The following is a 14,503-nucleotide window of genomic DNA, read 5'->3' as shown; positions in this document are numbered from 1 at the left end:
ATTCTTCTCACATGTCCTGTCACCACCTCAAATTTAATAAGTCTAAAATGAACTTCATTTTTTCTACAAATGTTGCTGCCTCTTTCATGATCTCTTAGTTTCTGGTCTTGATAGTAACTTTCTTTGTAATCTCAGAGGGTTGATAAACAGAAAGTACTTTTAGTTCGTGTTCTTTGTTTTAGTCCTAATCAGACTTTGGATCATGTTGGTCCTTTCATATTCTTAACTTGATTTCTTCTTTGCTATTTTTACTGTCACCATAGTATTTTAGGTCCTTATTAGCCATATCTACATTATTATAATATCCTTTTTGCTAACCCCAACTCCTTCATATGTCTTATTGGTTATATCATTCCTTTCTTAATTAAAAAAAAATTAAATAAGTCCCTAATTTTAAATAGTGATTCAGAAATGTTTGTGCATATAAAGATCAGAGGATTGTTTAAAAATAAGAAAAATGCCACCCCCGCCATATATTAATATTTAGCAGGCCTGGGCTTTTTTATCAAGCATCCCAATTGATTTTGATAGCAGAAGTCCACATAGCTAACTAAATACCATTAGCCCTAAGGTAAAATAGGTTGTTAGGATTTGAAAATTCGGTACCATGTTCTTCAGGGCTTTCTCTCCACACTACTCATATTAATTAGTATTCTTTTGGTTTAAAGCAACATATGACCATATATGGCTTAATCAAATATTAATATTTATTCGTTCACACAGCTGAAGAATCCGGGGATAAATTTGACTTCAGGAGAGACTTTATCTGGGACTCTAATGATATGGCCAAGGCTCCAGTTTCTCTTACTTCTCAGCTAATTCTCTTCAGTTTTTAGACAGACTTTTTCCTTTATATCCTGACATGAGCTAGCAGCTCCCAGAAGTACATGTTTTAGAAAAAATTCTCAAAACCCAGCATTATAAGCTATTCACTTAACTAGGCTCCTGGCCTGATAGAACTGATTTTGAGTCGTGTGTTCACTGCTTGTCCAATGTCTGGTTGAGATGGGATAAATGGATTGGATAAAGCATACCACATTTCATTCCAGACCTCCAGGTGGGTGATTCCTACCCAAACTGTTTACCTGAGAAATTTGGTAGGCTTAGAAGCAACGAACCAGTGACTACTGTCTTCCTCCTTTCTTGACTAATGGGCAAAACGTATTGTTCAAACTATTTGAATTGGAAATTTGTCTCTTCTGTTTTACTTTAGCCTTATTTCTCCATGTCTGAAGAACAACTGACTTAAAACATAGGTCTAGACTTTGAATAATGGTTTTCTACTACTGTTCTCTCTAGAAAACTAATCTAGAATAAAGAGAATAGAGATTAGTTGTCTTTATATATTTATTCAAAAGTTTAATAATCTTTGTCTTCTTTTATCATCTTTCTTAGGTTCAAAACTGGTCAAATCAATGGTGATTTGCTGATATACCACGTCTTGCTGACTTTGAAGCCATATTATGCAAAGCCATATGAAATTGTAGTGGACCTTACCCATACTGGGCCAAGCAATCGCTTTAAAACAGACTTTCTCTCGAAGTGGTTTGTTGTTTTTCCTGGCTTTGCTTATGATAACGTCTCTGCAGTCTATATCTATAACTGCAACTCCTGGGTCAGAGAATACACCAAGTATCATGAGCGGCTGCTGACTGGCCTCAAAGGCAGCAAAAGACTCATTTTCATAGACTGTCCTGGGAAACTGGCTGAACACATAGAGCATGAACAACAAAAACTACCTGCTGCCACATTGGCTTTGGAAGAGGACCTCAAGGTATTCCATAATGCTCTCAAACTAGCTCACAAAGATACCAAAGTTTCTATTAAGGTAAGTTTAATTCTGTGATTGTGATTGATTCATTGCCTTTCTTGCCTAATCAGACTATATCCTGGCCAAATTTCCTCATAGTTGTACATCAGATGTCAAATAAATCCAGATGTAGGAAGACCAAGATTTCTCTCTCTCTAGAGGTTCTGCAGAAGACAAGAGAGGTGTAAGTCTAGATTTGGTTGGAGGCAGAAGAGTGCTGTAGGATGAGTAGTTTGCTATCTGGTGAGGAAAATTAGAGCTCAGAGAACCTTAATACCTTGCCTCAGATGGTAGGAATGTATAGAGAATGGAAATCACCTAGTGAGATTTCTTCTGATTAGTACATAATTTTTGCAGAGCTAAGAGCATGAACCTTCAGGTTTAAATCAGCACATGTGTATAGGGTTCTCAACTTCTATTTTTTTAAGCCAAATTAATTTTTTTCTAATGTTTTCATTTTCTTTTGAGAGTATTTATCGCAATAATTAATGTATTTGAATATATACTGTAGTAATTCCTCCGTAAATGAAAAATATGGTGAGTAGGTAGTGGTTGGTTTTTGGAGCCTCTTGGAATCCTTTATAATGGAATTTAATTCTTTTCCACTTTATTGCCTTCCCACCACTTTCCAGGTTGGTTCTACTGCTGTTCAAGTAACCTCAGCAGAGAGAACAAAAGTCCTAGGGCAATCAGTCTTTCTAAATGATATCTATTATGCCTCGGAAATTGAAGAAATCTGCCTAGTGGATGAGAACCAGTTCACCTTAACCATTGCAAACCAGGGCACACCTCTCACCTTCATGCACCAGGAGTGCGAAGCCATTGTTCAATCTATCATTCATATCCGGACCCGCTGGGAGCTGTCACAGCCTGACTCCATCCCCCAGCACACCAAGATTCGACCAAAAGATGTCCCTGGAACACTACTCAATATCGCATTACTTAATTTAGGCAGTTCAGACCCAAGTTTACGGTAAGTTTGTTTAAATATTCACTTCAGCTTTATTCAGGGTTTATTGCTTTTAAAATGAGACCACTTAATAAGCCTTTAAGATATCTTCTTTCTTAATGCTGTAAATTGGAAGGTATGCTGTGTTGGTTAACCAGTGTGACCTCATCAAGCTCTGGGGTATTCACATGAAATGCGGAATTCTGAATAGGGTGATTCATTCTAAACCAGTTTATTCTCTTTCTCCAGGAAACTTTCCTCTAAAACAGAGAACATAGCAGATTTTTTTTTTTAAAGAAATTGTCCCTTTTTTAAAAAGTTAACTCCTCAATTAAGTGTCTTCTTCTAAGTTTTTCCTATATTTAAAAGCATATCACTATTAAGTTTCTTAATTGTCAACTCATATTATCATTGTTTGACAAAGGAAGTCCCAATGTTCAGTAACTCAAAGAAAAACATTATTGCATACTTTCTGCCTATATCATTTTAGTAGGATTCTTACATGGCATCTAAGCACAGTATGATGGATTCTGTTCAGGCTTGTTAATTTGAATGTGGAAAAAGTATGGCCTGTGTAGTCAGTAGATTTTGGTTTGAATGTTGATCTGCTACTTTCTAGCTGTGTATGATTTGAGGCAAGGTATTAAGGTTCTCTGAGCTCTAATTTTCCTCACCTGTAAAATAGAGGTAGCAGTGCCTTTCTTATGTATCCACAGAAGTTGAATAACTAGTTGTGTAGTAATATAGTATGACACCTAGCAAATAGTTTATCCTTAGAAAATAGTATTTTTCTCCTCCCTGTCTTTTCCCTCCCTGCCAAGGTTTCTGTGTACCGCTTCTTTTTTTATCTTCCCTTTCCTTTCTTAGCATAATTTATTGTCTCAAGTACCACGGCACTGTCAGGATTTTTACAGATGGAAGTTGAAAAAAATCCTGAAAATATGAAATCCAAAATGCTCCGAAATCTTGAATCTTTTTTTTAATGCCATTTCCCTCACTCATAACATTTCATATTTCAGAGCATTTTGGATTTCAACTTTTCTAATTTGAGATGTTCACCTGGTAAAGTCCGTGCAAATATTCCAAAATCCAGAAAATTGAAATCTGAAAACACTCTGGTCCTAAGCATCTTGTTTTTGTTTTGTTTGTTCAGATTAGTTATACATGACAGTAGAATGTGTTTTGACACATCATACATAAATGGAGTATAACTTCTCATTCTTCTGGTTGTACATGATGTAGAGTTATGCCAATTGTGTAATCATATATGCATATAGGGTAATAATGTCCCGTTCATTCTACTATCCTTCTTACCCCCATACTCGCTTCCCTCCCTTCACTCCCCTTTGTCTAATTCCAAGTACCTCTATTCTTCCCTACCTGTGCCCCCCTTCCTAAGCAATTTGAATAGGGATACTAAAACTATAAATCCTTAGCTCCCAGAAACTCTTCCCCCAAGTTATAGCACAACCCACGTTTTATAATAGCCGTTTGGGATTCCAGATTCTCCTTTATTTAAAAGGGGAGGAAAAAACCTTGTATATAATTTCTTTGACTAGATGGCCTCATAGGGTCCGTGAACTCCCAGAAATCACACAAAATTTTATGTATGTCTAACTTCATTATCTCCGAGGGGTCTCTGTCACCTACCTCCAGATTGAGGAAGCCCAATTTTTTATAGCTATTAAACAGTAAAAACTAGTATCAAAATAGTATAACTTAGAAACCCTTGAAGTTAGTAAAAGATACATAAACTTAGAAATAATAACATTAATGTTTTCAATTTTAGGAAAATGAAACTATAAATCTGTTATTTTAGGAAAATGAAACTATAAATCTGTTATTAATTTCTAATTCAAAATTATTTATTGAAGAATACTGACAATCTTCTAACAATTACTAGCTTGCATGAACATGTACTCTTTTCTAGTGAAATAGAGCAAGCTGACAGCTTTTGCTTTTTGCTGAAGACTGTCATCCCAGAAAACAAGCTGTTTAGGCAAACTTAAATTTCCATGACTTTTTTCCTCTGTATGGTTGTTGCATAAATATATCAGCATGATAAAAATTCAGAGGTAAGGAAAACCTAAAATTTCCTTTGCTGAATGAAGGAGAAAAATTCGAATTTTAAAATTGAATGAGTGTTGTAAGCTGTCTCCTAAATTGCTCAAATTTATTTTCAGACATTTTTAAGTGTATTTTTTGTTCTAATAGAGCATGAATATTATAGTTTTTCAGGTGCAGTGGCTGTGTATGATGGAAGAGGTCATAGAAATGCAAATGGGGGGATTTATAGTTAATTTTGGTTTTGACCTCCAGTTGTGGTGTCACTTGTGTGAAGCCCATAAAGAAATCCAGCAGATACTGAATTTAAAATTTCTGACATTCTCATTTGATGAGGTTCACCTCATTTCTCTTCTTACGATCCCTGTTTTTACCGGATCTAGCAGAAGAGAGAAAACCACAAATTGTGTTTTGACTTCCCTGAAAACATAATGTATCTTCTGACTTTTTTCTTATTGATCCTTTTTAGGACCATAAACCTGTAATGTTTTATGTCCCAGTAAAATGTCTTCTAAGAAGGCAAAAACCCGCTGTCTTAGAAACCTCACAGTGCTCTTCTGGTTATGTCATAAATCTCTTTAAAAAAAAAAATCCCTAAATGATCAAGGGATATTTGGGTTCATCATAATGTCTTATCTCTAATTGATCATAAAATTTTAAAAATAATTGATCATGCTTTGTAATAGAATCAGAAGTTGTATATTCGAAAAATTTGTGGAACTATAAGGAAAAATAAGTTTTAAAACAACTTCATTTGTGTTTTCTCCTAGGTCAGCTGCCTATAATCTTCTGTGTGCCTTAACTTGTACCTTTAATTTAAAAATCGAGGGACAGTTACTAGAGACATCAGGTTTATGTATCCCTGCCAACAACACCCTCTTTATTGTCTCTATTAGTAAGACACTGGCAGCCAATGAGCCACACCTCACGTTAGAATTTTTGGAAGAGTGTATTTCTGGATTTAGCAAATCTAGTAAGTAATTATAATTTTCTTTAATACTAACAATAATTATTTTAAAATTCAGAGAATCCCCTTTTGTTTCAGAATTTACCAGTGAATTCTTTCACTTATTATATTTTACTCTTTTAACCTTTTCTAAATTTTTATCTATGGTACTCTGTAACTGAAAGAACTTTGAAGAAAATTCCTGATAGGACACATTAAGAAATCCACCAAGCCACTAGGCATGATGGCACATGCCTGTAATCCCAGCAGCTGAGGCAGAGGATGCAAGTTCAAAGCCAGCCTCAGCAAAAGCAAGGCACTAAACAACTCATTGAGACCCTAAATAAAACACAAAATAGATCTAGGGATGTGGCTTAGTGGTTGAGTGTCCCGGAGTTCAATCTCTGGGATCCCCCCAACACACACCAAAAAAAAAAAAAAAAAAAGAAAGAAAAGAAATCCACCAAGCCTGGTATAGTGGCTCTAGCTGGTAATCCCAGAGATTTGGGAAGCTAAAACAGAAGGATCAAAGTTCAAGGCAAGTGTGGGCAATTTAGTGAGACCCTGTCTCAAAATTTAAAAAATAAAAAGGTCTGAGGATATGGCTCAGTGGTGAAGCACCCCTGGGTTAAATCCCTAGTACCACAAAAGAAAAAAAAGAAGAAAAAAAGAAATCCATCAAAATTCTGACAGTATAAATGAGTTGGTGAGATTTTTGGTATCTTACATGTCTCTGGGCCTCTTAAAAGTATTTTCTTCATTGTTTTAATTTGATGAGCTTTGGCATTTTTCTTCTTAGCAGATAATTCCACATGAGTAAAGTATCCATGTGTCTCCTTTTTTAGAAAAAAAAATTGTGATTTTATGGACATGTATGGTTCATGGAGAATGCAGTGACACAGGACACGGGGCCAGAGTCAGTCCTGGTGTTGCTTTAATAAGTGTCATGAATTTTAACATCCATTTCTTTTGTCTGTCCATCTTTATAACCCGTAAATGTTGACCTTTCCCAGCTTAGTTCCTGACATTTTCTTCCCATTTATTTATTTATTTAGCCTGGGAAATTTACCGCGAAGACACATCCTCACCCCTTTTTTTATTTTGAAATGAGGTCTCGCTGAGTTGCTTAAGACTTACTAAATTGCTAAGGCCAGCTTTGAACTTGTGGTCCTCCTTCCGATGGAATTACAAGCATATATGACCATGCCGAACTTCTTTCCTTTCTCTTTTCCTCATGATACATACAACTTTTCTTTTTTCTATGTTTAAACACATTTCTTGACTTTTCTTTATTAGGTAATTGAAAACTTTAACAATTTAATAAAGACTAGATCACTATGTATGTTTTTAAAAAAAAAAAAAAAGTTTAAAAAAATCCCTAAGAAAACATTGGGAAGAAAGACTTGATATTACAGATATCTGAACATATTACAGTGGTATAGTAATTAAAACATGAGTGTTCAAGAATCAGCACTCAGATCAGTTTTAAGAAAAGATAATAAAGGAACAACATAAACTAGGGGGGAAAGATTAAATTGTTTAAGAAATGAAATTGAGAAATGAGGTAAGTTGGGTCTTCTTCCATACCACAGGATGTCAAAATAAGTTCTACCTGTATTTAAGGGTTGAATATGAAAACTAGAACATTAACAAATGAAGAGGAAGAAGTTAATAATGAATTACTTTTTAGATGAGTAAAGAACATAGGAAACAAGATGATGGAAACAAATAATGAACAAATTCAACTTCATGAAGCTTCAGAACATTTTTTTAAGTGATGATAAATCTAAACCTAGAAGGGTAAATGCTAGAAAAGATTAACATTAATCATGAAGAGATTATGTAAATAAGAAAAATGAATCCACGGTAACTTACAAATCATGCTAAAGAAGAATGTTTATGTTGAGTTTATTAATAAAAGCAAAAAAATGTCAATTGAAAGAATAGTGAGATAACATATTTAGCTATCTGATTAGAACATATTTTTAAATTCAGTACTGATGCTCTGTAGATTATTGAACAGGGGCAGCTTTTCTAGAAAGTTTGGAAGTGATTATCAAGACCCTTAAGAGTATTCAATCCTTTTGGTCTCATAATTCCACTTTTTGTAATTTGTCCTAAGGAATTAATGTTGTTTGTCATAGATTATTTTTTAATTTATTTAGATTTTTCAACTAAAATATATCTTGTCATGAGTAAAGTGCCCAGATCTTAAGTGGAGAATTTGATGAATTTTTGCATCATAGTACGTCACAAAAGTAGCTTCTAGATCCAGAACATTTCCAACATCCAGAGGATCCTTTCTCACTTAATATTGCCCCTTTACCAAAAGTAAACACTGTTGTAACTTCTATTGTCATAGATTTATTTTGACTACTTTTGAACTTCATATGACATTCCTTAAAGTAAGGGAAAAAGGGGCATAGTCAAACTACAGGGAACTGATTACCTTGTTGGATCTTATGACGGAATAATATGAAGCCATTAAAAATTTTTGAGGTGGGGCTGGGATTTTTGCTCAGTAGTGGAGTAGTTGCCTAGCATGTGTGAGGCCCTGGCTTCAATCATCAGACCACATAAAGATAAACAAATAAAACAAAGGTATTGTGTACATCAACAACTGAAAAAATATATTAAAAGAATTTTTTTTTGAGGGGCCAGACATGGTGACATATGCCTATAATCCCAGCTTCTTGGGAGGCTGAGGTAAAAGAATCACAAGTTTGAAATAAGCCTGGGTAATTTAGCAAGATCCTGTCTCAAAATAAAATAACTCAGCGGTATAGCAATACCTAGCATTTATGACGCCCTGGGTATAATATCCAGTAACACACACACACACAAGTTTTTGTTACAGAGTTTGGAAAGATGAAAACATTATAGAGATAGCTAGTGGTAATCATTGCACAACCATAAGAATATACTTAATATATTTTTAAGTATACTTAAAAGTGGTTAAAGTGTTAAATTTTATATTGTGTATATTTTATCACAATTTATAAAATTGTCTTTGAGACTTTTAAGTGTACAGAGGATTTTGTATCTTAGTCTATTTTTTTTCCCCAAAAAACAAATTGAAAAATGGTTTTGGAGAATTTTTAATGATGAGTAAATCTCAGTAAAATGTATAATGAGAAAGTATTTAGGGTATACTGTATATAGAGCATGATCCTAACTTTTGGGGAGGGTTATATATGTGTACACTGTCATAAGCATATATTATTTCTACAAATATTTGAAACCATGTGGAAAGATGAGGTAATATGTTAATATATTAAGCTAGATGAGAAATTATTAAAATGGAAAAAATAAGATAATTTTTTAAAACTTGGCTTACCGGCTTTTAAGATTAAATTCTTAAAGGTTTATTCTCTTTCTTCATCTCTTATCCTCAAAAATATATTTTCCACCAGGTGCAGTAGCGCACATGCCTATAATCTCAAGTGTCAAGTGAGACCTGGTCTCAAAATTAAAAAAATAATAATAATAAAAGGGACTAGGGATGTAGCTCAGTAATAAAGAGCCCCTGGGTTCAATTCCCAGATAGAATCTATAGATAGATAATGATTTGCCAAATCTCTTTTCTCTGATTCTAGGTAATGATCTTTAATTCTTACCTCCCCTCTCATTCCTTCATATTAAAATAATTGTATGGGGCTGGGGATGTGGCTCAAGCGGTAGCGCACTTGCCTGGCATGCGTGTGGCCCGGGTTCGATCCTCAGCACCACATACAAACAAAGATGTTGTGTCCGCCGAAAACTAAAAAATAAATATTAAAAAATTCTCTCTCATTCTCTCTCTCTCTCTCTCTCCTCTATCTTAAAAAATAAAAAATAAAGGCATGTACCACCACACCTTTTAATAAAAATAAATAAATAAATAAATAAAATAATTGTAATTTTCATTGACCATCTATGATAATAGTATATGTTTTTCTAGGTATTGAATTGAAACACCTTTGTTTGGAATATATGACCCCATGGCTATCAAATCTAGTCCGTTTCTGCAAGCATAACGATGATGCCAAACGACAAAGAGTTACTGCTATTCTTGATAAACTAATAACTATGACCATAAATGAGAAACAGATGTATCCATCTATTCAAGCAAAAATATGGGGGAGCCTTGGACAGGTATTGAATTTACTCAAATATTTATCTAGTATCTCCTATGTGCACCTATGTTTTTGGTGCCTACTTTGTACAAAGCTGTATGCTGGACACTAGGGTATAGCTGTAGAAAACATAATTGCCTCCTTCAAAAGCATGCAGATGCCTACCCAATTCTTAATCTAGTTTGAAATTATAAATGTCTAATGAATATTTCAGAACCAGAAAAACACTAGTTACTTTAGCACTCTTCTCCAGGACATAACTATATAGAGTTTAACTATAGAAATATGACATCATATGCTTTAAAATGTATTCTCATTCTTGCATACCATCAATGTCAGTATTTCTTATTGATGTCATTAGGGACATCAGCTTTCATTTATAGTTTTAGCATGATAATTCTATTAAAATAAAGGATCTAATGTAACTTTTTTAATCTGACAAGAATTATGTATCTTATTTCTTCAAAGTAATCACTTAAAGAAGCAGTACACTTGTTTGAACATTGCTGTGAATTCTTTAAGTAATTTTATAGCACTAGAAAATTTATCAGTACTTGACATCATTTCCTGTATTTTAAAGTAATTAAGTTGGCTGGGGATGTAGCTCAGTGGTTGATTGCTTGTCTAACATATTCAAGGTCCTGGGTTCAATCCCCAGTACCAATAATAATGATGATGATGACGACAACGATGATGATGATGATGATGGTTACACATATTGTCAAGGAAGAGCAGAGATACTTTACAAGTGAATGAAACTAGTAATGTATACATTATTAATTTTTGAATATTAATCTTTTACTCTCTGAAGGAATCAAGTGAATATCCTCATCCTTTTCTGACAGGACTCTAATAAATTTTTAGTATTTTGGAGGCCTTGGATAAAATAGTTTTTATGTTGATTGGCCTGTTCTTTGAATATTTTTAAATTAAAAGTTCACAGTGTGGTTGAAAACAAGTTTATTTTCCCTCTTCCATTAGATTACAGATCTGCTCGATGTTGTACTAGACAGTTTCATCAAAACCAGTGCAACAGGTGGCTTGGGATCAATAAAAGCTGAAGTGATGGCAGATACTGCTGTAGCTTTAGCTTCTGGAAATGTGAAATTGGTTTCAAGCAAGGTAATCACTTTTCCTTTGCCCTCTGGACCGTGGCATTATATATCTGTTTTTTACTATCTGGAGGGCTTTTGTTTTGTTATATTAAAGTTAAACTAAAATTTTTAATAGAACTTTTAGTCCCATGTTTCTTAAAATTCTGCTTTTTTACAGGTCATTGGAAGGATGTGCAAAATAATTGACAAGACATGCTTATCTCCAACTCCTACTTTAGAACAACATCTTATGTGGGATGATATTGCTATTTTAGCCCGCTACATGCTGATGCTGTCCTTCAACAATTCCCTTGATGTGGCAGCTCATCTCCCTTACCTCTTCCATGTTGTTACTTTCTTAGTAGCCACAGGTCCATTGTCCCTTAGAGCCTCCACACATGGATTGGTTATTAATATCATTCACTCTCTGTGTACTTGTTCACAGCTTCATTTTAGTGGTAAGTTCTAGGAAGGTAATTTGTGTTCATCCTATTCCTTTCTCCACTTTACTTCACCTAGTTGGTACAGAGTTCTTATTTATGACAGTGTCTTAACACCAAGGTGCTAATTTAAGCCTGCAGTAATGACTTGAAATTTTATCAAAAAGAAAAATAATTTACTTCCATTCTATATCAAGTTATAATAAGGATTTTCTGTGCAAATTTGTCATGTAGACTCTTATAATTATCACATAAGCTAAATACTCAATGTTAAGTTGATTGTGTTACATTACTAGTACTAATTAGTGATTAAATGGAGATCTTCAATTCAGCTAGGCACATTGATAAATGCCTGTAATCCTAGCAACTTGGGAAATTGAGGCAGGAAGATTCCAAGTTCAAGGCCAGCCTCAGCAACTTAGCAAGGCCCTAAGCAACTTAACAACAACCTGTCTCAAAATAAAAAATTAAAAGACTGGGGATGTTGCTCAGTGGAAAAGTACCTCTGGGTTCAGTCCCCCACCCAATACAAATATATAAATAGATAAATAGATAGATAGATATTTTATATAAATATATCTATATAATATATATACCTATACAAAAAATATATATATATAATATCTTCAAAGTTTTTACTTGTTCCTTTTTTCTTTTACAGAAGAGACCAAGCAAGTTTTGAGACTCAGTCTAACAGAGTTCTCATTACCCAAATTTTACTTGCTGTTTGGCATTAGTAAAGTTAAGTCAGCTGCTGTCATTGCCTTCCGTTCCAGTTACCGAGACAGGTCGTTCTCTCCGGGCTCCTATGAGAGGGAGACTTTTGCTTTGACATCCTTGGAAACAGTCACAGAAGCTTTATTGGAGATCATGGAGGTATTTAAGGCAAAATGATAAGACACTAAGTTAAAATCATTTTTAAAAATCTAACATTGTGGGCTGGGGATGTGGCTCAAGCGGTAGCGCGCTCGCCTGGCATGCGTGCGCCCCGGGTTGGATCCTCAGCACCACATACAAACAAAGATGTTGTGTCCGCCAAAAACTAAAAAATAAATATTAAAATTCTGTCTCTCTCTCTCCTTCTCTCTCTCACACTCTCTCTTTTAAAAAAAAAAAAATCTAACATTGTACAGAAGAAACACTGATATATTCTGCTGTTTTGCACTTAATACTTGAATAAAAACACCTCCATGGAATTTGTTATTTATTGGTAACATAAAGGTCATTTATTTAATGACATGATGGGCATTATTGAAATGTTTCTAAAAATATTTGCATATACATATAAGCGTATATTTTTCTTTTTTAGGCATGTATGAGAGATATCCCAGCATGCAAGTGGCTTGATCAGTGGACAGAACTAGCTCAAAGGTGGGTCCCAAATTAAATATAAATTGTAAAAGTATATGAGTTGTTGAAAAGATGGCTATTACTGCATAGTCAATATCTTATTTAGTGTGTTTGGGTTGAACACAAAGGTTTTTATAAACTCTTTTGATCTTTTAATTGCAGATTTGCATTCCAGTATAATCCATCCTTGCAACCGAGAGCTCTTGTAGTCTTTGGCTGTATTAGCAAACGAGTCTCTCATGGGCAGATAAAGCAGATTATCCGTATTCTTAGCAAGGTACTTCTTCCCTTCTTGTGGTTCCCAAATTGTAAAGCATATCTTCCATTATTTTTAAATTTAATAAAAACTTAATTATGTTGCTTAAAACATTTAAAAGATGAATTTTTATCTTCTTTATTGTAATTCTTGGAAGTGAAGAAATCTTCTCTTTTAAAGAAGCTGTATCTTCAGGAGACAATAAGTAACTTGCCTCTTTTTTTAAGCATGAATCCTTAATATTTTATCAGATTTATGAAGTTTACTATTTGGTAAGACTTACAAAAATTGTATAACTTGGGGCTGGGCATGTGGCTCAAGCGGTAGCGCGCTCGCCTGGCATGCGTGCGGCCCGGGTTCGATCCTCAGCACCACATACAGACAAAGATGTTGTGTCCACCAAAAACTGAAAAATAAAATATTAAAATTCTCTCTCTCTCTCCCTCTCTTTCTCACTCTCTCTCACTCTAAAAAAAAAAAAATTGTATAACTTGTAATTACTATAATATTGCCTGTCTTATTAGAATATGTTATAGAAATGCTTTAAAAAAACAAGAAATAAAGTATATCAAACTAGCTGCTAAGATCACCATTGTATTAGAGAAAATTCTCGTACTTGTTGAATAAGTAAATATTTCTGAACTGATTTCTGAGATTCAGTTTAGGAGTTTGTTTTATTTCAATCAAAATAAAATAAAGAATTCTGTTTTCCTAAAAGGCACTTGAGAGTTGCTTAAAAGGACCTGATACTTACAACAGTCAAGTTCTGATAGAAGCTACAGTAATAGCACTAACCAAATTACAGCCACTTCTTAATAAGGTAATTATTGTATAGCACATTAAGTTTCTTCATTTTGGGTGTCAGTATTACATGTTCTTTACTTGTAAGGAGTTCAGAAATTAAGATGGATTAAGGGAAGGTCATAAAGAAGGTCATAGTTAAGGTGGAACATCTTGTCACAAAGTTTAGTTGTTTGAAGTTGTTACATTAAAGGAAAAATAAGTATGGAAAATGCATTCTCAAGTACTTGTAATTTTATATCTCATCAATCCTAAAGGACCTATTCTTAATTCTTTCATCTAATAATTATTGCGTATCTTCTGTGTGCCAGGTTCTGTCATAGATGCTAGAGATAAACGTAGTGCCAATCAAGCCAATAAAAAAATGCCTGCCCTTATTGAGCTTGTATTCTGGGGTGAGTTTAGAGGGTCATGGAGTGGATAGATAATAAACAAAGTAAGTAAAATACTTAGTGTTAGTAAGTATAAAATATAAAGCCAAGAGAAGTATATCTTTTCGTCAAAAGAGTTTGGTACTAGACTGGGAGTAGAGCTCAATGACTGAGCACTTACCTAGTATTTATAAGGTCCTGGGTTCAATCCTCACCACTGTGATTTAAAAAAGAGAGTTTGGGTGTTTTATGAAGGTAAAATTTAAAAGGAATAAAATGATACAGTTACTAATTTAGGATTGTCTGA

General features: G+C 34.1%; 1 protein-coding gene across 2 annotated transcripts in view; it reads left to right on the top strand.

Annotated features, from left to right (window-relative positions):
- Window positions 1–14,503, top strand: part of Nf1 (neurofibromin 1) — a 248,842-nt gene that overhangs the window by 201,757 nt on the left and 32,582 nt on the right. For both annotated transcript variants that reach the window (XM_076871835.1, XM_076871834.1), the window contains 10 exons: window positions 1,396–1,828; window positions 2,443–2,783; window positions 5,594–5,796; window positions 9,710–9,903; window positions 10,866–11,006; window positions 11,157–11,436; window positions 12,080–12,294; window positions 12,728–12,789; window positions 12,931–13,045; window positions 13,743–13,844. In XM_076871835.1, the coding sequence (XP_076727950.1) occupies window positions 1,396–1,828; window positions 2,443–2,783; window positions 5,594–5,796; window positions 9,710–9,903; window positions 10,866–11,006; window positions 11,157–11,436; window positions 12,080–12,294; window positions 12,728–12,789; window positions 12,931–13,045; window positions 13,743–13,844 (2,086 nt within the window). The remainder of the gene's footprint in view (window positions 1–1,395; window positions 1,829–2,442; window positions 2,784–5,593; window positions 5,797–9,709; window positions 9,904–10,865; window positions 11,007–11,156; window positions 11,437–12,079; window positions 12,295–12,727; window positions 12,790–12,930; window positions 13,046–13,742; window positions 13,845–14,503) is intronic.

The sequence above is a fragment of the Callospermophilus lateralis genome, chromosome 11 (genome assembly GCF_048772815.1).
Source record: "Callospermophilus lateralis isolate mCalLat2 chromosome 11, mCalLat2.hap1, whole genome shotgun sequence".
Classification (NCBI taxonomy): Eukaryota; Metazoa; Chordata; class Mammalia; order Rodentia; family Sciuridae; genus Callospermophilus; species Callospermophilus lateralis.
Note: the sequence above shows the minus strand (reverse complement) of the source record. Positions and strands in the feature narration are given on the sequence as shown.